This window comes from Micropterus salmoides, unplaced genomic scaffold, assembly GCF_014851395.1.
Source record: "Micropterus salmoides isolate LMB-PRFRI ecotype aquatic unplaced genomic scaffold, ASM1485139v1 Ms_hic_scaffold_2, whole genome shotgun sequence".
NCBI lineage: Eukaryota > Metazoa > Chordata > Actinopteri > Centrarchiformes > Centrarchidae > Micropterus > Micropterus salmoides.
The window spans coordinates 20919008-20934324 of record NW_024041150.1 but is presented as its reverse complement, the minus strand read 5'-3'; the positions used below and the strand labels follow the sequence as shown (position 1 = coordinate 20934324).

At 39.6% G+C, this 15317-nt stretch overlaps 1 protein-coding gene across 6 annotated transcripts in view; it reads right to left on the bottom strand.

The window, feature by feature from the left end:
• Positions 1–512: 512 nt before the first annotated feature.
• The window catches only part of pcxb (pyruvate carboxylase b), a 309482-nt gene continuing 294677 nt past the window's right edge, over positions 513–15317 (bottom strand). For 5 of the 6 annotated variants that reach the window (XM_038731352.1, XM_038731348.1, XM_038731350.1 and 2 more), the window contains exons 25-27: positions 4474–4614; positions 3957–4058; positions 3580–3729 (exon numbers count right to left, since the gene is read on the bottom strand). In XM_038731352.1, the coding sequence (XP_038587280.1) occupies positions 3580–3729; positions 3957–4058; positions 4474–4614 (393 nt within the window). Of the gene's footprint in view, positions 3730–3956; positions 4059–4473; positions 4615–15317 lie in introns of all 6 variants that reach the window. The other variant, XM_038731347.1, reaches the window with a different exon arrangement.

The following is a 15317-nucleotide window of genomic DNA, read 5'->3' as shown; positions in this document are numbered from 1 at the left end:
CCCCATTTATTTATTCTTTCATTCAGTTCTGTCACTTTGGATGTTCCATATTGATTCTTAAATCATGTTATGAGTGTTGTCGTTGCATAGTTTGTTGACCAGAGGGCGCTCTGAAACTCCCCTGTTGGCAACACAAAACACAGCAATAAACTGACATAATCTGTACTTTCTTATCTGTGTAACTGTAACTTTTGGTCAAAGTGCTATTTATAATATATTTTTTAAAAACTACATTATGTCATGTTATCTTGGTGAAGTCCCATAACTACAACACATAAATGCTAGGGATAATCTTAGTTTATGTTGTGTTTCTGGGGAAAAAAACAAACATAAAAAATGAATATGGGCAGATATCTGGTTTTAAAATCCTCAAAAATCTAAATCTGTCTTAAAAATCCAATATTGTGACAAGATTTGTTCCTTAAAACCACAAACCAAAGCTGTATTTCTATTCGTGCAGTGCTCAGGGTTTATCTCTTGCCTACTGTGTACAAAATGCAACACAAAGCAGATTCAGTTATAATTAACTTTATTTATAAGTACACATAGAACAAGATCTATTATCGCTTTTGATACCATTTGTTTCCCTTTTTGTGCGCTCCAGCTTAGTCTTTTCAAAGACAAACATACGGATCTTTATCAGGTAAATGTAAACTATATCAGTAAATTAAAATGATTAAACTGAATGTAAAGGGTTATTTAGAAATAAGAAAATGAAAGAAGACTTGACAACTAGTGTTTGATATAAATTCCATGGAGACAGTTTAACAGGCAAGACTGCCTGCAGATTCAAACTGAGTAAATAAACAGTTCGGTTGGTTTCATAAAAACACACAGAAGAAAGCAATAGAAAGGAAAAATAATGTCACAGACCCTGTTTTCATACTCTTGGCGTCAGTTCACCTCTAGATAACACAAGCTCAAGAATAGGTTATTGTTATATCCCCTTTTCCGAAACAATGTTTTTCAGCGGTGTACTTTTTCTTAAATTTATTAGACACTGAACAGTACTACATTGTCATAAGCATGGTTGTTAGAATGACTGCTGGCTAAGACATTGAGAAACTCTGTGATACAGTTTACATTATTGCATGAGGCAATGCCATCATCCTACGTGTGCAAATTTACACTTTTGAGAGAAGGGAGAGTGGGGATGGAGAGGTAAACAACAAAATGCGGTTGGATGGATAGGCAGGAAAAACAGATAAACGAGGATAACTAATAAGGAGAGGAAGGAACTTTACATTATTGTGCAGCAGCTTGTCAAAACCACATACATACAATCCCACCACTTCATCTCCATCTTTTTTTAAAAGATTTCTAATATGGATTGATAAAGCCAAAGTAGTACAGTGAGGAGACATATCAGTGTTCTAATTAACCACGGCATTGCTGCTCAGTATTGATGCATAGTTCAAAAGGGGACTCATTCTCAGAGGTAATGGAGCACAAATGCTGGAAACAATCCAGTCAATTACAAACTGGTACTCCAATTTTGTCCTTCGATCGATGTATTCTGTTGAAGGAGCACAGATGTTTTGGGAGAGTACGCTGTTGCCAAACACTGCATGCTCCTGCTTGTTCATTTGTCTACTTCCATCGGTCAGGTTAGCTAAACATTCAATTCGGCATAAATCACTTTCAGGTTCAAGACCTTCAAATAGTTGACAGGCCTGCAGCTGACAGAAGTGGAAAAGTGAGTTTAATTCAGCATTGAACTACATCATCTGAGTCATGGCTGCATTGCTGATAAATGTTTCGGATACAGTGTTACTATGGAGATAGTGAAAAACCCCTGTGCAGTGTATCTGGTTTTGTTTTCTTCTGATCTGGGCAGCACTCAAGGGCTGGGAGTGTTAGCATGAATATTTAGGATTGGTGCGTGTGTATAAATATTTCATTTTTTTGGAAGGTGTTTTCAGCTCTGGAGGTGCAACATTATTGGAACTGGTTGACTTTGCCTTAAAATGTGCTTGCACACACACACATACAGTTAGACTCATTTATGCACGCACACACACACACACACGCATTAGAAATATAAAGCCGAGTGCTGCTACTGGGAGTCTCCAGAGTCTCTTATTAGTCCAGCTAATTTCACATCATTTGACAGAGAATTAATTCATAAATTAATCAGCAGAGCCTCAAAATACCACCACCATGTAATCCCATTTACACCTAGCATTAAAATCCCCATGCAGACAGAACAGCATTCATCGTAATCTCTGCGTGGATGTGAAAAGACAGGGTGGAACCGCTCTTCTGACAACTTTTCCAATGTCACACTGTTCAGACCAAACACCTTAGTCAGAGGCCTAAAAGCCACCTTAAGACTCTGACTTTACACCTCTAAAATGATACAGCTGAATTGGTTTTAGTGGGCCACCCTAGAGCTGGCTTTGGATTAAGAAAGCTGCATTTAAACTAACTATAACAGAGAGGTACTTAGTAAAAATCACAACTGTAATCCTGTTTGGGTGTTTCCAACAAGCTTCATTTCAACAATGTGGCTACACTGAGCTTCTTCTTTGGGATTTTAAAGATAGGTGTGAATGGGGATACGTTTTTAACACCAGTACAGATCCTTCAAAACATAAACCTCCTGCTATTACTGATACAGTAACGATACATTTTTCACGCTTCTTTACTTTGGTGCAAGATTGGTCGTGTCTGGCATACCTCTGTGTCCCCTTCAACATAAAATTGTGCTGCTTGCTTTTTTGTGCTTCTCTTGTGAATTATTATTATTTTTAAATCAAATACATATCTAAAACAGATTGGATATAATTGTGATTTCTTTCCTTCACACTTTACTGTACCAATTAATTTTTAATTTTCTAAATGCAACCATTGATATACATGATATACATTCTGAGTGCACTGTGACTAATGTCAGTGATCGCAAATGTGAGCCTGCTAAAAAAGGAAAATATTGTTCCCATGTGAAAAAAAAAAAGATTTGGTAATACATCTTCAAGTCTATCCTTTTCCTTACAAAGAAAAACATTAAGTAGTCATCAATATTGAGTTTCACCTACTCACATTGAATATATTAGGCAACATCAACAGCGTTAGAAATGGTTGCGGTCACGACCCTGTTGGTATTTCACATGGTTAGCTCATTTGGTTGTATCACATTTAAGACTAGCATTAAGTAATGGAATGTATCACTAGTCAAATGTATCATGTACCTCTAAAATGTTAGTTATCACAAGTTGACAGGACATTAATGAATGTACTGAGATATACTGTTTTCTGACCTTATCACCACACCTAGGGAACTAAATTGAGTTTGATTAGTACAATTTAATAAGGAATTAATCAAATTAATATATTATTGAGGATCGTCATATCACCCATCAGGTATCTGGATATGTGTAGAGCTGTGCTTCATCCTGTGTCCCCACTGTAACCAAAATGAATATGTACAATTTGGGGACCAAAATTTCCCACTCTTGACAGTTGTCTTATTGTCCCTCTGTTCCTCCCCCTCACTATTTCATTTCCAGAATCAGATTATCTAACTTCCACCTACTACTGCTACTCCTCACTACTCCCCCACCACTCCCCCGCCCCACTCTACTCCTCGATTTCCAATATAAGGTCATCTCCCTCCAGGGAGGAGTCGGCCGTGACGTGGACTGCCTTAACAGTCCCGGCCACTGGGGAGTTGACCACGGTCTCCATCTTCATGGCTGAAAGGACACACAGCGGCTGACCCTTCTCCACCTATCGTGATTGTAAAGCATTAAAAACACGAGTCACATGTACAGATCATTGAACAAGATCTGCAGTTGAAGGTTAATCAAAACAAATACACTCAAAGCATAGCACATAAATGTTAGTTTATAGGCTAGTCAACAACACTTGCTGTGAATGTGAGTTTCACTTTAAAAGGGATGGCTCAACCAAATTACATTGCTAGTGTATGCAGGTAGTTCAGGTGCTAAACTAACCTTGGATCCAACTTCCACTTTGACCTCCAGGACTTTTCCAGGCATGGGTGCTCCCACTTGACCCTTGATAGACTTCTGAGCTTTGGGATGGAACTTCATTTCCTGTGTGGACGGACAAAGAGATTTCATGCATCCATCTGTCCAGCCGATCCAACCATGCAAGTCATCCACACATGCCTGCCTCCATTTATGCACTCATCCAGCCAACAATCCATCCATAGACTCATTCAACCGCCCATTGAACATTCCTCCCTGCTAAGCCTCATTCTACGCCTCACATCCATTTGTTTCAATGAATAAAAATCACACGTTATTGCCTAGCATACAAAAAATAAATTATGCTATTCAGTCCATAAGATTCAGTCACCTTTTCCAAGAACCATCCCAGTCTCTCCCCCTTTAACCACCTATAGATCATTTACTTGCAGACATATCAAAACCTAACTATCTATACCTCCCTCCATCAACCCACTGACTATCCCAACATCATGCCCCATGCTCCATCCCTCCTGTGTACCTTCATGGCGACAGTGTCTTTAACCAGCACAGATCTTAGCTGTCCGTTCAGCTCAAAGAAGACCTCTCTCTGGCCGGCCTTGTTCAGGTCACCCAGTGCAAGAGCCTTGATGTGGAGGGTCTTTCCTCTTTCCAGCTCCACCTGAGATGAAACAAAGCCAGAGAGTAGGGGGAGGATTGGATCACGTGGGGAGGGCAGAAGAGAGAAAATGGAAGAGGAAGGAGAATTGAAATTAATACATGGGTGCCTCGCTCACAAGTCCAGCTAAGGCAATGAAAAAGGACTGCAGAGCTTAGCTAAATTAAAAAATGAAGTTAGTGGAGTGAGACAAGCGCAATGCTTCCTTCTCTTATTTATTTTGTACCCTCAGGCCAGGCCAGACTGGAATATATCCCAGCATGCACTTGATGGAAGGCAGAGAAACACGCACAGATTCAGTGGGCCCCATTGCAATTTAACTGTTAAATAAAATAAGGTGGCATTTTATGTCTGAGAATTTTACACTAATTTACAACTTTTTTTATTGCACTACATTCAATTAGTGACTCTCTGCTCTTATGAGCTGCTCATTTTTATTTAACTTTGTTTGCAAGTCAAATGCATCTTGTGTGAAAGAAATGCTTTGAATGGGAAAAGATGGAATTTTGCATAAAAGACATTTTAACTTCTGAGTGAGAAAAGCACAGGTGTTATAACAACATTAGTAAGCATCCCAGTAAGTTCTGACAGCTACGCTTCATGTCATATGGGATGATGGGTAGAGAGTGAAAAAAAATCTGGTTCAGGTCATCAAGACAGTCGCATAAATAAAGGGTTGGTCGAATGAGGATTAAAATACTGCACTGACAATATAACACCATATCCATTAAACCTGAGTTTAATTCAGTGCGCAACATCTATTGGTGTTGGCGCAATGGATAAGACACATGCCTTTGGTGTGAGAGACCCGGGTTCAATTCCCCACTGTGTCCCTGAGCAAGACACTTAACCCTAGTTAAGTATAAATATATAATAATAATAAATGTAATTACAGAACAACAATATCTGGCTGATGTGAGGCATCCATATTTCAGGTTAAGTCTGCACGGATTTCACTGACAGCAGTTACACCAAGCAAACCAACGTAACAGGTAAAAGCGCCAGAGTTTGTTCGAACCACACCCTAATAATTTCCCCAAAAACGAGCCTAAGCTTTTTTTTAAGACTATGGGTGAGCAAAGTTCAGCTGAACGGTCATTTGACATTTATTTTGACTAAAAAAGGGATTTTGAGGGAAATGACAGAACACAGCGGTTATGTGGTAGTATGTGTAAAGACTTGTCATAAACACCAACTGTACTGTGTGTGTTGGCACTAGGCTACTACCTCAGAGCAGTAAAGAAACAAGACAGGAATCTATGCTGTGTGTTTACACCAGACAGGCTTGGCACCTGACATTTCAATTTTAACATCAAATAGAGAAGGAAGTGGTTTATACAAAATGACAGTCTGAGAGATAAAGACAGACAAGGAGAGTGAAAGAGAGACAAGATGGCTGACAGGAGGATATAAAAACATTTCCCCAGCCTTTAGTATAACTGTAAACTCAGCAACTTTAACTGCCACCCGTAAAAGTGTTGTTTTAAGACAAAGTGTTGTTTTAAGACAAAGTGCTGTTTTTCGCCGTCTCTGTATCAACAGCAGACGTGTTCTTTTCTTTTCATATCAGTTGTGGTCACTGGTGTGCTCTGTCTTGGTATTCTTTCTCTCGACACCGGCCACTGTACTACATTTATATCTTTTCTTCTTTCAATTTGTCCAACTCCCTCTGTCTGGGTTTCAATCTCTCTCTTTGTCAGTCCTCCCATGTGTCACTGATTTCCATTTTGTACTGTTATTTTGGTACCTGTTTCTGGGGCCACTCTGTCTCTCATGCCATCATTAATTTCCCTCATCTGCCTCTTTCTGCTTCTCGTTTATCCGTCTGTGGCTGTCTGCCTTTCCTCCGCTGTTTCTATTCACCCCTCTTCCTCAACCCTTCCCCTCTCATCCTGTTTCTTACATTGCCATCCTGCCTGCTGAGTCTCCATTGATATTCCAAACTAAGTCTCAGTGCAAAGAGACGAAAATACATGCTGCTGCAGGTATGTATTGATCTCAATTTCGTTCTGCCTCTTTGTCTCTGGGTTCTCCGACTTCTCATCTATTTCCCTCACTCCGTGTCTGGTAACAAAACCTCTCTTTGCATGCTTTTGCTTTCTTTCAGGCAATCCCTCTCAATCTTCATCTCTCCGTCTCTGTCTCACTTACACTGAACTTCTCTCCAGCTTATGCCGTTTTGTCGGGCTCTTGGTACCTCTTTGCAAAAAACAAAACTGCCTTCCCTTTTCCAACTGCGTGGCTTCAACACTACATCTCCTCACAACTGTTCCCATGAAAAATACAGTATGAGTCTCTTTGAAGAGTTGCACAAGATTTATGAATCTTTTGAAGATGATTTTGTCTAAGATGTAACTTTGTGTATGTATGCCAGCTTTATACAGAGCTGATAAAAAGACAACTTCAGGGCACTGTGTCGATATCTAAAACACCATACGAGCTGCTACACACTGATGTTACTAGTTGTACCACATCTCCCACCTCCCTGACAGTCTGCTTCAATTAGCCGCTTTCTTCTTTAATCCACCGCCAGGTAAAATACCAGGGCTCATTAAGCTGTGTGTCCAAAACATTCAAACCTAACAGCAAACATGTATCAGGATATGATGGCTATGGATAGAAATTCTGCAGCTAATAACACATGCAACCTTAGAGACAAACTGTTCAGTTCATCTCTGGGTAAGGCATTAAAAAGCTTTTAGGAAGCATTTGTCCATTCTATTAAAGCCAACTGTAACCACACAGCCGCCTCCTGTTTTTAGCATACTTGTGATCTTGCATCTGAATTGACTGCATTATGTACGTTCCATATCTCAGTGATGCATCATCTATACAGCCCTCAACATGCTGCTTGCATTTATTTAGGGAGTGCCTCAAGCACAGAGCTTTTACAGTCAAACTTACCTGCTTCTCCATCTGGTGCTATAGTATCTCTAACTGAAACGCGTTTCACATTATGCTTCACAGGTCTCTGATGTGACTTTATTAATGACTTGTGTTTCCTGTGACAGTTACAGAGTAATGAGACTGCTGCGGTGAAGAGCGTGCCATGTGTTGGTATCTGTGCACATTGGCACTGACAGCGTGTGTGTATGACTGGGTACATGTTTGTGAAAATCGGTGTTTATATTGCCGTCAAACATGATTAATGCCATACTGAGTCATCAACACATGCCAGATAGGTCAGTGTTTTTTTTCCTTCGTGTTTGTGCTGTATGCATGTGTGGGTGAATGGCAGCGATGGACAGAGCTGTCGCCCATGTGTAGGTGTATATTTGTGTACAAGAATGCACTATGAATAGCCTTCAGATGCCATTTCACAAAGTGGTCATTCGCTTTTTCAAAAACATTTTCAGAGACTTGGATCCCTAAGTGGAATTTGTCCAACTTATCAGGACTCAAGTGGCCACTGGCTGAAAGAAACGATGATATACAACTCTGAGTCTTTAAACACCATTAAGAAAATATACTACATAAAAAAAGTATAGTGGTTGTGTCTTCCCACCACATGCACAACACTACGAGCAATATTCCATCACGGTCACTGTTTCACTCTTTGGTTGATAAGGCTCTTGTACTGGATTTACAACAGGCTTGAAATGAAGTTCTAAACAATACCAAATGATTACTGTGAAAGCCTTTCTATCTACATCCCACAACATCAACAACTCGGGGCTTTAGGTCTAGCTCAGCGCTCAAAAAGATTTGGTGGTTAAGTCTGCTTTGATCAAGATTTCTGCTGTGTGCTTCACACACTAGCTGTCAAGAGCTCATAAACAGCTTTTGTTCCAAATATGCAAGTAATACTTGGTTATCAGTAATGGACTGTCGCCGTCTTTTGCTGCGGTTACTGTGAATTTACCACAAACGCCAATGTAGCATACCTACTTTTGTAATAAGACAAATTATGACTTATGACCTATGAATTATTCAGAAACTCTCATTCGCGGGGCACCACCTGAATTCCGTTCACCCAAGGCCTCCAGGACTCCCTGGGTATGGGTTTTAATAATTATACGATTATTCGCTAGTGATCAGTTAGTTAATATCGCTCAATTATCTTAAATCAGTCAGTCAATCTCATATCGAAAGGCCGTAAATCGTTCCTGACAGTGACTTGGAGTTAAACAATACACACAAAGTTCACGTAATTTAGGTGAAATTGATTAAATAACTAATGGATATAAATGCAGTTAAATATACATCAAAGAAATAAACAATGGCTAAACAGACATGAGGCAAACAACAAGTGTAATGAGTTCAATGTAAATTGGGTTCTCTTGTGGGGAGAATTTAATTCATAAGGGCAACTAATAAGCGCAAGCTATGATAATAACTCTTGCTATGAGTTTTAAGGATTAAAGATACTGGATTAACAGACTATTGGACATCACTGATCACAGAATGCCTTTGCCTTACTGGGTGTCGTTGGCCTGCCTTAGGCCGGTTGCACGGGTCCCCACGCTAGTTGCCCGATTCCTGGCTTTCTGCTAGGGAATTTTCCGGGGGTTCTCCGTGGCTGAATGAAGAAAAACACTCCAGTGGCGACCGTCCTCGGCCTGGCAGTTAGGCTCTGTTCTGATTTGGATGTCTTTTGGGTTACTGCTCGCAAGACAGGCCCATGTGGCTGGGTCCGTACTTCGGTGGGAGCAGTGTAAGCTAACTTGACGAAATAAAGCTTAAAAGAACTTGGTCATTCTTGAATTAAAATTGCGTGACTTAACGGTCTGATAACTTATCAAACAAAAGAAAATATAAAGCAAGTTAGTTGCTGGAAACGAGGGAAAAGCCGAGGTTGCGGCGCATCGCGTGTGTGGCTTCAAAAGAACAAAGGAATCTTCGCGGCAAGCCGGGCCGGACTTCTTAGGGCGTTGCTGGGAGACGGAGCACGCTGAGCGCGTGCCGAAGTACAAGGGAAGAGCGAGAAGAGCAAAGAGAGCGAGCAACAAAGAGCTCCGCTGTTGTGTTTGTCTGGCCCCTTGGGGCGTGTCCCCAGGGGGCTTGGCTTTGTTCCCCTGAGGGCTTGTTTCCTTTAACTGTAATGTCCATTTTAAAAGTCTATTTGTGCGTATTTTAATCAAATATCTTCCCACAATCAAACCTTTAATGTCAAACGGCTCTACCGTTCTTGGTTTTAAGCATTTGATAAGAAGGAAACTATTAAGTTATTGTCAGTAGTTAAACATTAAAATGGTTAGCATTTCATAGGAATCACATCAGATGAAAGGAACTCAACTAGCTTCCTGGATAATATTGGCTGTTACACATTCTTACTTGGAGAATATAAGCAAGTTATACGAACATGGCATCCGATTATGAACGGATAAATACAGAGTGACAATTATACATCAAACGGCATTTCAGAACGATGGCATGTAGTACTTATCTTGGGGGAACTCTGGTTCCATGAGGAGACTGAAGATAGCAAATGATTATTTCTTTAAACTTTCTTTGCTCAGGAGCTGGGGAAATTAATTATTTAACACAGGATAACATTTCGGTTATATATCATTTCTAAGTATAAGAAGTCAGAAAGAGCTGGAAATAAAGCATTAGTTAAAACATCACTTAAAAGAGCGTCAGAGATCATTGCTGAAGAGTAAAAACACTGCAAAGTTAACTTATATGGATTCTTCTTTCCAATAGCAACAACACAGTAATATAACTACTCTAATGGAGTGGAGAGACCTGTTTAGTAACTTAAAGATTATTTAATTAAACAAGGTAATGCAAGTTTTGAGGAGACAGTATTCTTTTGTCCACACAAAGGAATGTGGACTGTCCTTTCTCCGGCGTCTGGAGTTTCATTTGTCATTTTAACAGTCAGGCACCGACTCTTATCTCGGCTGCACCAAAGGTGGCAAATTTTTACGATCAAACTGCCCAAAACAGCACTTAGGGAAAACAAACTTTTCACCCCCTACTTTGGAACTTCAGCTGTCTGTTGAGGGTTGATATCTCAACACCCCCTCCAAATTAATTTGATATAAAATGAACAAATCCACACTGGCTGATCCACTACACCAACAAAGCCTCACCAATCAAAAGGTCAAAAGGCTTTTCTTGTGAAGATCCTCCATTTGTTTATTACAATACATATGTTGCTTTGTCCTAGTGTATCTTTTGGATTAATACTGAACAAAACCCTTTTAACCTACCTCATATTTTCTGTTCATCTCTGGCGTTTCACAGGTATGCATATCTACAATGGCAGATTATACAGACACTACTAACTCTATACAAAACAAACCTAAAAAGGTCTGGCAGAGTTTTTTCAGTGGAGGACTCAGGTGGGGTATGCATGCTGGAGTGCGTTCTATTACTCTGACTTTAAAAGCCACCAAATTGCATTGGTACACAGCCCTATTCACATTTCCCAGGGCGCTTCTCTGCCTCAACGGTGCCGATTGTAATTCTACAAAGTAATCAGCATTGCAAAAGTCGCCACGCATGAGCGTAAAAATAAATGGGCTTCTTATGAGCACCCAATAATTACCATTTCTGATGTTTCCAAGACAAACACCCATACCGCCAGTCTGTACATTTCACAGCAAATGTTTTCTTCTGATATATATCTCAAAAGGCTGCAGCAGCTGCCATTCACTTGGCCTACAGTCAACCTGCCTCTAACATATTTAACACTCACATCAAACTGTCAGGGAACACACACCTCATATCTCCAAAAAGTCAATTTGTCAAGAACTCAGGCAACTCAACTTTCCCAAGTGATGTCTGTCCGTGTTTTAACAAGAGATAACCCCAGCTATCAAATACACACCAAGGAAATGTGAGACCTGAGGACACTGATGAAATATACATCCACTGGTGTGTTCTTATTGGGGGTAGAAGAAAATAGCAACATTTCTGCACACTATCTATACCTGTACTTTAAAACATTCTGAGACATTCATCACACAAACTTTTGGATTACTTCAATGCCAAATAGGCAAATCAGGTCAAGAGTATCAATGATGCGCTTTTTGCTCAGTGTATTTGTATAGAAACATACAACAAAATCTTCCATTCAAAATCCATGTTTACATGACATGCTTTGCACTATGTCACCATTATGGCAGTATCTCGCCCATCAATGAAACGACCGTGCGAGGTCCCTATTGAATTTGCTAAGATATATATATATATATATATATATATATATATATATATATATATATATATATATATATATATATATATATATATATATATATATATTTTTCTGCAAAGTAAGCTCCATTTTTCCATCAACGGATATACAGTATGAAAATAAGGTTGATTGGATTATACTCACAGGAAGTATAAAAACTGTTACATGCGTCTATTAAAAGTAGTGCAGTTGTACATTTGAAATACCTTCCTACCTTTCTGATAGGAAGCCTTCTTGAGGTGGTATAAAACATTTCTTCTTATATTCTGATTTGAGTTGTGGACAACTATGACCACATGAATTAAAAAAATTAAACATTTCACTGCCCAAGTCAGCTATAACACAAGTCTTGTTCATCAGACTACATGCTGTACAGTATTTGTGGACAGGATTTATTATGCATTTCTTCTTCTTCATTGCATGATTTAGAATAATAAGGTGAGAAATGGGTGTGTTCTGATTTCATCCTGCACTGCAGCAGCTAATAAAGTCCATTTAATCCCAAAAACGCTTTTCTTTTAGGCAGGCTGGAGCAGAAAACAACTCACCTTTCTCAAGTTGTACAGTAATGTCACATGTGTATGAAGGTGGATCAAACAAGCTAATCTTAAATGTCAAAGTAGAGAGGAGCCTAGTAGGCCTATTTATTTTCATTCATTACACAATATGAATAAGCTATGCAGACAGTTGTAAAGAAAGAACATCTTTTTCTTCTGTTCTCTACTTGTTATAGTTACACAGTATTAGGGGTGTGGGCTGTATTAAAAGTATCCACTGTTCTCCCATGCTCTAACACACAGTAACGATGAAATGTGTGCTGTTCTCACATTCTCCCTCTGTATGTACACATAAACAACAAGGCAGGGAAATAGAAAAGGAATTTATTTTATTGTTTGGGTACATTATTGTTCAGTGTACATGCTCACATCTGAAACAAACTTTACGTGCTTGATAACTCTCCCACCCCGCAGACATCTACACACCAATACCGATTTATATTCATAGCGGCAAGTGCTATGTAGCTCCACATAGGGGACACAGGAAGTGACATATAACACCTTCATGCGGCGTCATAACCACGTAACAAATTCACAGCCGCACCGGCAGAGCTCCAGAATATGCAACTCGGCCGGCTCACGCGCGGACGCGCTACAAGTGCGAGGGCCCGCCCAACGCTGCTTGCAGCTTTAATTTTCAAATGTACCTGTAATCTGATTAAATCTATTTTTTCTGTACTGTGACGGAATACAGTTACTTTTTTGTATCCTGACTCCCCAACCCTGTTAAAGAAAAAATCATACATTTACCTGATGAAGGTCTGAGAACTGAAATGTTGTGATTACTTGATTTTTCCCCATATGCTCTGTAGGTCATCTCTCCTTATATTCATACAAAGAACCTTATAGTAATATAAATTGCTACGTTGAAAGTAAATACTGTGTGTAATATGCAGTACTTTTGAATTACACAGACTGCAATGAAATAAATGTATCTGCTGCATGATGGACATAAGGTGAAAGTGAAATGACAACAGCAAGATCAATTGTTCCTGATACAGGAACTTAGTTTTGACCCTGCAGAATTCTGTACAGTAAAAGAAAGAAAACAACCAACAGGAACCTCGTGCTGCATGTGACAGGTCACTTTTGACATGTTTTTCCATTCCTTCTCTCGCCTCGTACCGGTAATCGAACCTGATCTGGTGGGAGTACCCACTGTCATGACAACAGGGGGAAGTTTGTTTCAGTGGAAATGGATGATGTTGCGCACAAACCCGAGTGTCTAAAAGTTCAAAAAATGACAACAGTTCTGACGGCTTGAAGATTAGATAAACAACAGCAAGGGAAGGTGAATAGAGAGGGTAGAAACAGACAGTGTTGCATTTGGGAAACGTCTGAATGACAAGTTTTCAACTTCGGAGTGAAAAAAAAAAACAGTCACTGAAAGGGAAGGTTAAATGCAAGGTTTCTCATTTTAAAGAAGGCTCAGTAAGAATATCTATTTTACTGAGAGGAAAACCAATACTGCCACAAGCAGAGTTGGAACATATCAAATCTGTCTATCCGGCTCTACAACTACAGCTTTTAAAGTGTTGTGTGTGTTATTTAGCCATTTATGGTGATTAATCTAGTTTGGACTACAAATCAAAAACATTTTATTCAAGTCAGCCATTTAGTATGTTGTAGGACCTACAAAGAGAGATGATGGCCCACAGAACATATGGGAACAGCGCACACACCCAACTGTGGTGTCAAACACAAAACTAACATACTCAAAAACTGCTGAAGCTGCCGATAGTCTTAATCAAAATATTTTAAGGGTTTTTGGTGGTCCTGCCAGAGTTTTAACTATAGCATTGAATGATACACACCCTGGACTAGAAGGGAGGGCAGGAGGTCTGTCCATTTTTAGGGTCAATACTAAATCAGCACAATGAATGGAGCTCCTAATTCATTGATAATAATACAGCAGCAGAGACAAAGTGCTCCCCACGTCCCTCACAATATAAAAATCAATTAACACCAGCTTGAAACCATTTGCTGCACCGAAACGAACCAGTAATTAAACATGGTCACTTAAATCTGTGTATGCGCTTCTCACAATGAGAGAATCAAGAAAAAAATATTGAAAGAAACAAAATGAGAGGGAGAGAGAGATGTAGAAGGAAAAGATTTACAATGAATGATGTGTTTTACTGGGATTATAATTATAACCAGTGACGGTTGAAAGAGGAGTATGAGTGATGTAGACAATGAGCCTTGTGAAAGTGGTGAAAGGCAACAGGTGGCTGAAGGGAAAGCAGATTCACTTTCATGTTGTCATGCAAATTTTTAATTCCATCAATGCACAAAAGTGCTCTTTAAAAAAAGTTTTATTTAAACTATAACAAAATATTGAAGAGGGGATAATAGAGTGGTGAGTCACCTGTCCCTGCAGCAGGTGAAAAATGTTTTCTCTCAACACAGAACTTCACAATATATACATGTATTTAAAAAAGTGGATTTTAAAAGCACCTTGGAAAATAATAGAGATTTTAAAATGCTCTTGTTTTTCCAAGTTATTTTATTTTGCCACAAAGCTGAAACACTTTATGTAAGTGAACCACCAGCAGTTGGCTCTAGGCATGCGTCACTTCGACATTAGCACTGAAGGAAATTGTCCTCGTTAGAAAGGACAACTTCAATGAACACCAGGCTTTCAAAGGTGGGAAATCAATTTCAGGAGGACTTATTGCCTATCAACTCATCTAAACTATTAAAAAGCAGGGCCCAATGACTTCCACAGCATGGAAAACACAGTTTTGGTGTCATTTAAAGGGTGCTGCTTCTCTCCTCTGCTCTCTGTTTGGGTATTTCAGCGAGGGCGGGGCTCAGCGGCCGCCGTCATATCAAAGAGTCAGTGTGCTAGCAAGAGCTCATCAATTCAACAAACTCTCAAAAGTTGACCACATCGGCAGATGTAAGACGGGAGCTCGTTGAAGACTTCGTGGCTGTATGGGCGGAGTCAAATGTTCTGAAAAAAATAAAGCTACGTCTGGGTCAACCTTTGTAAAGGAGGA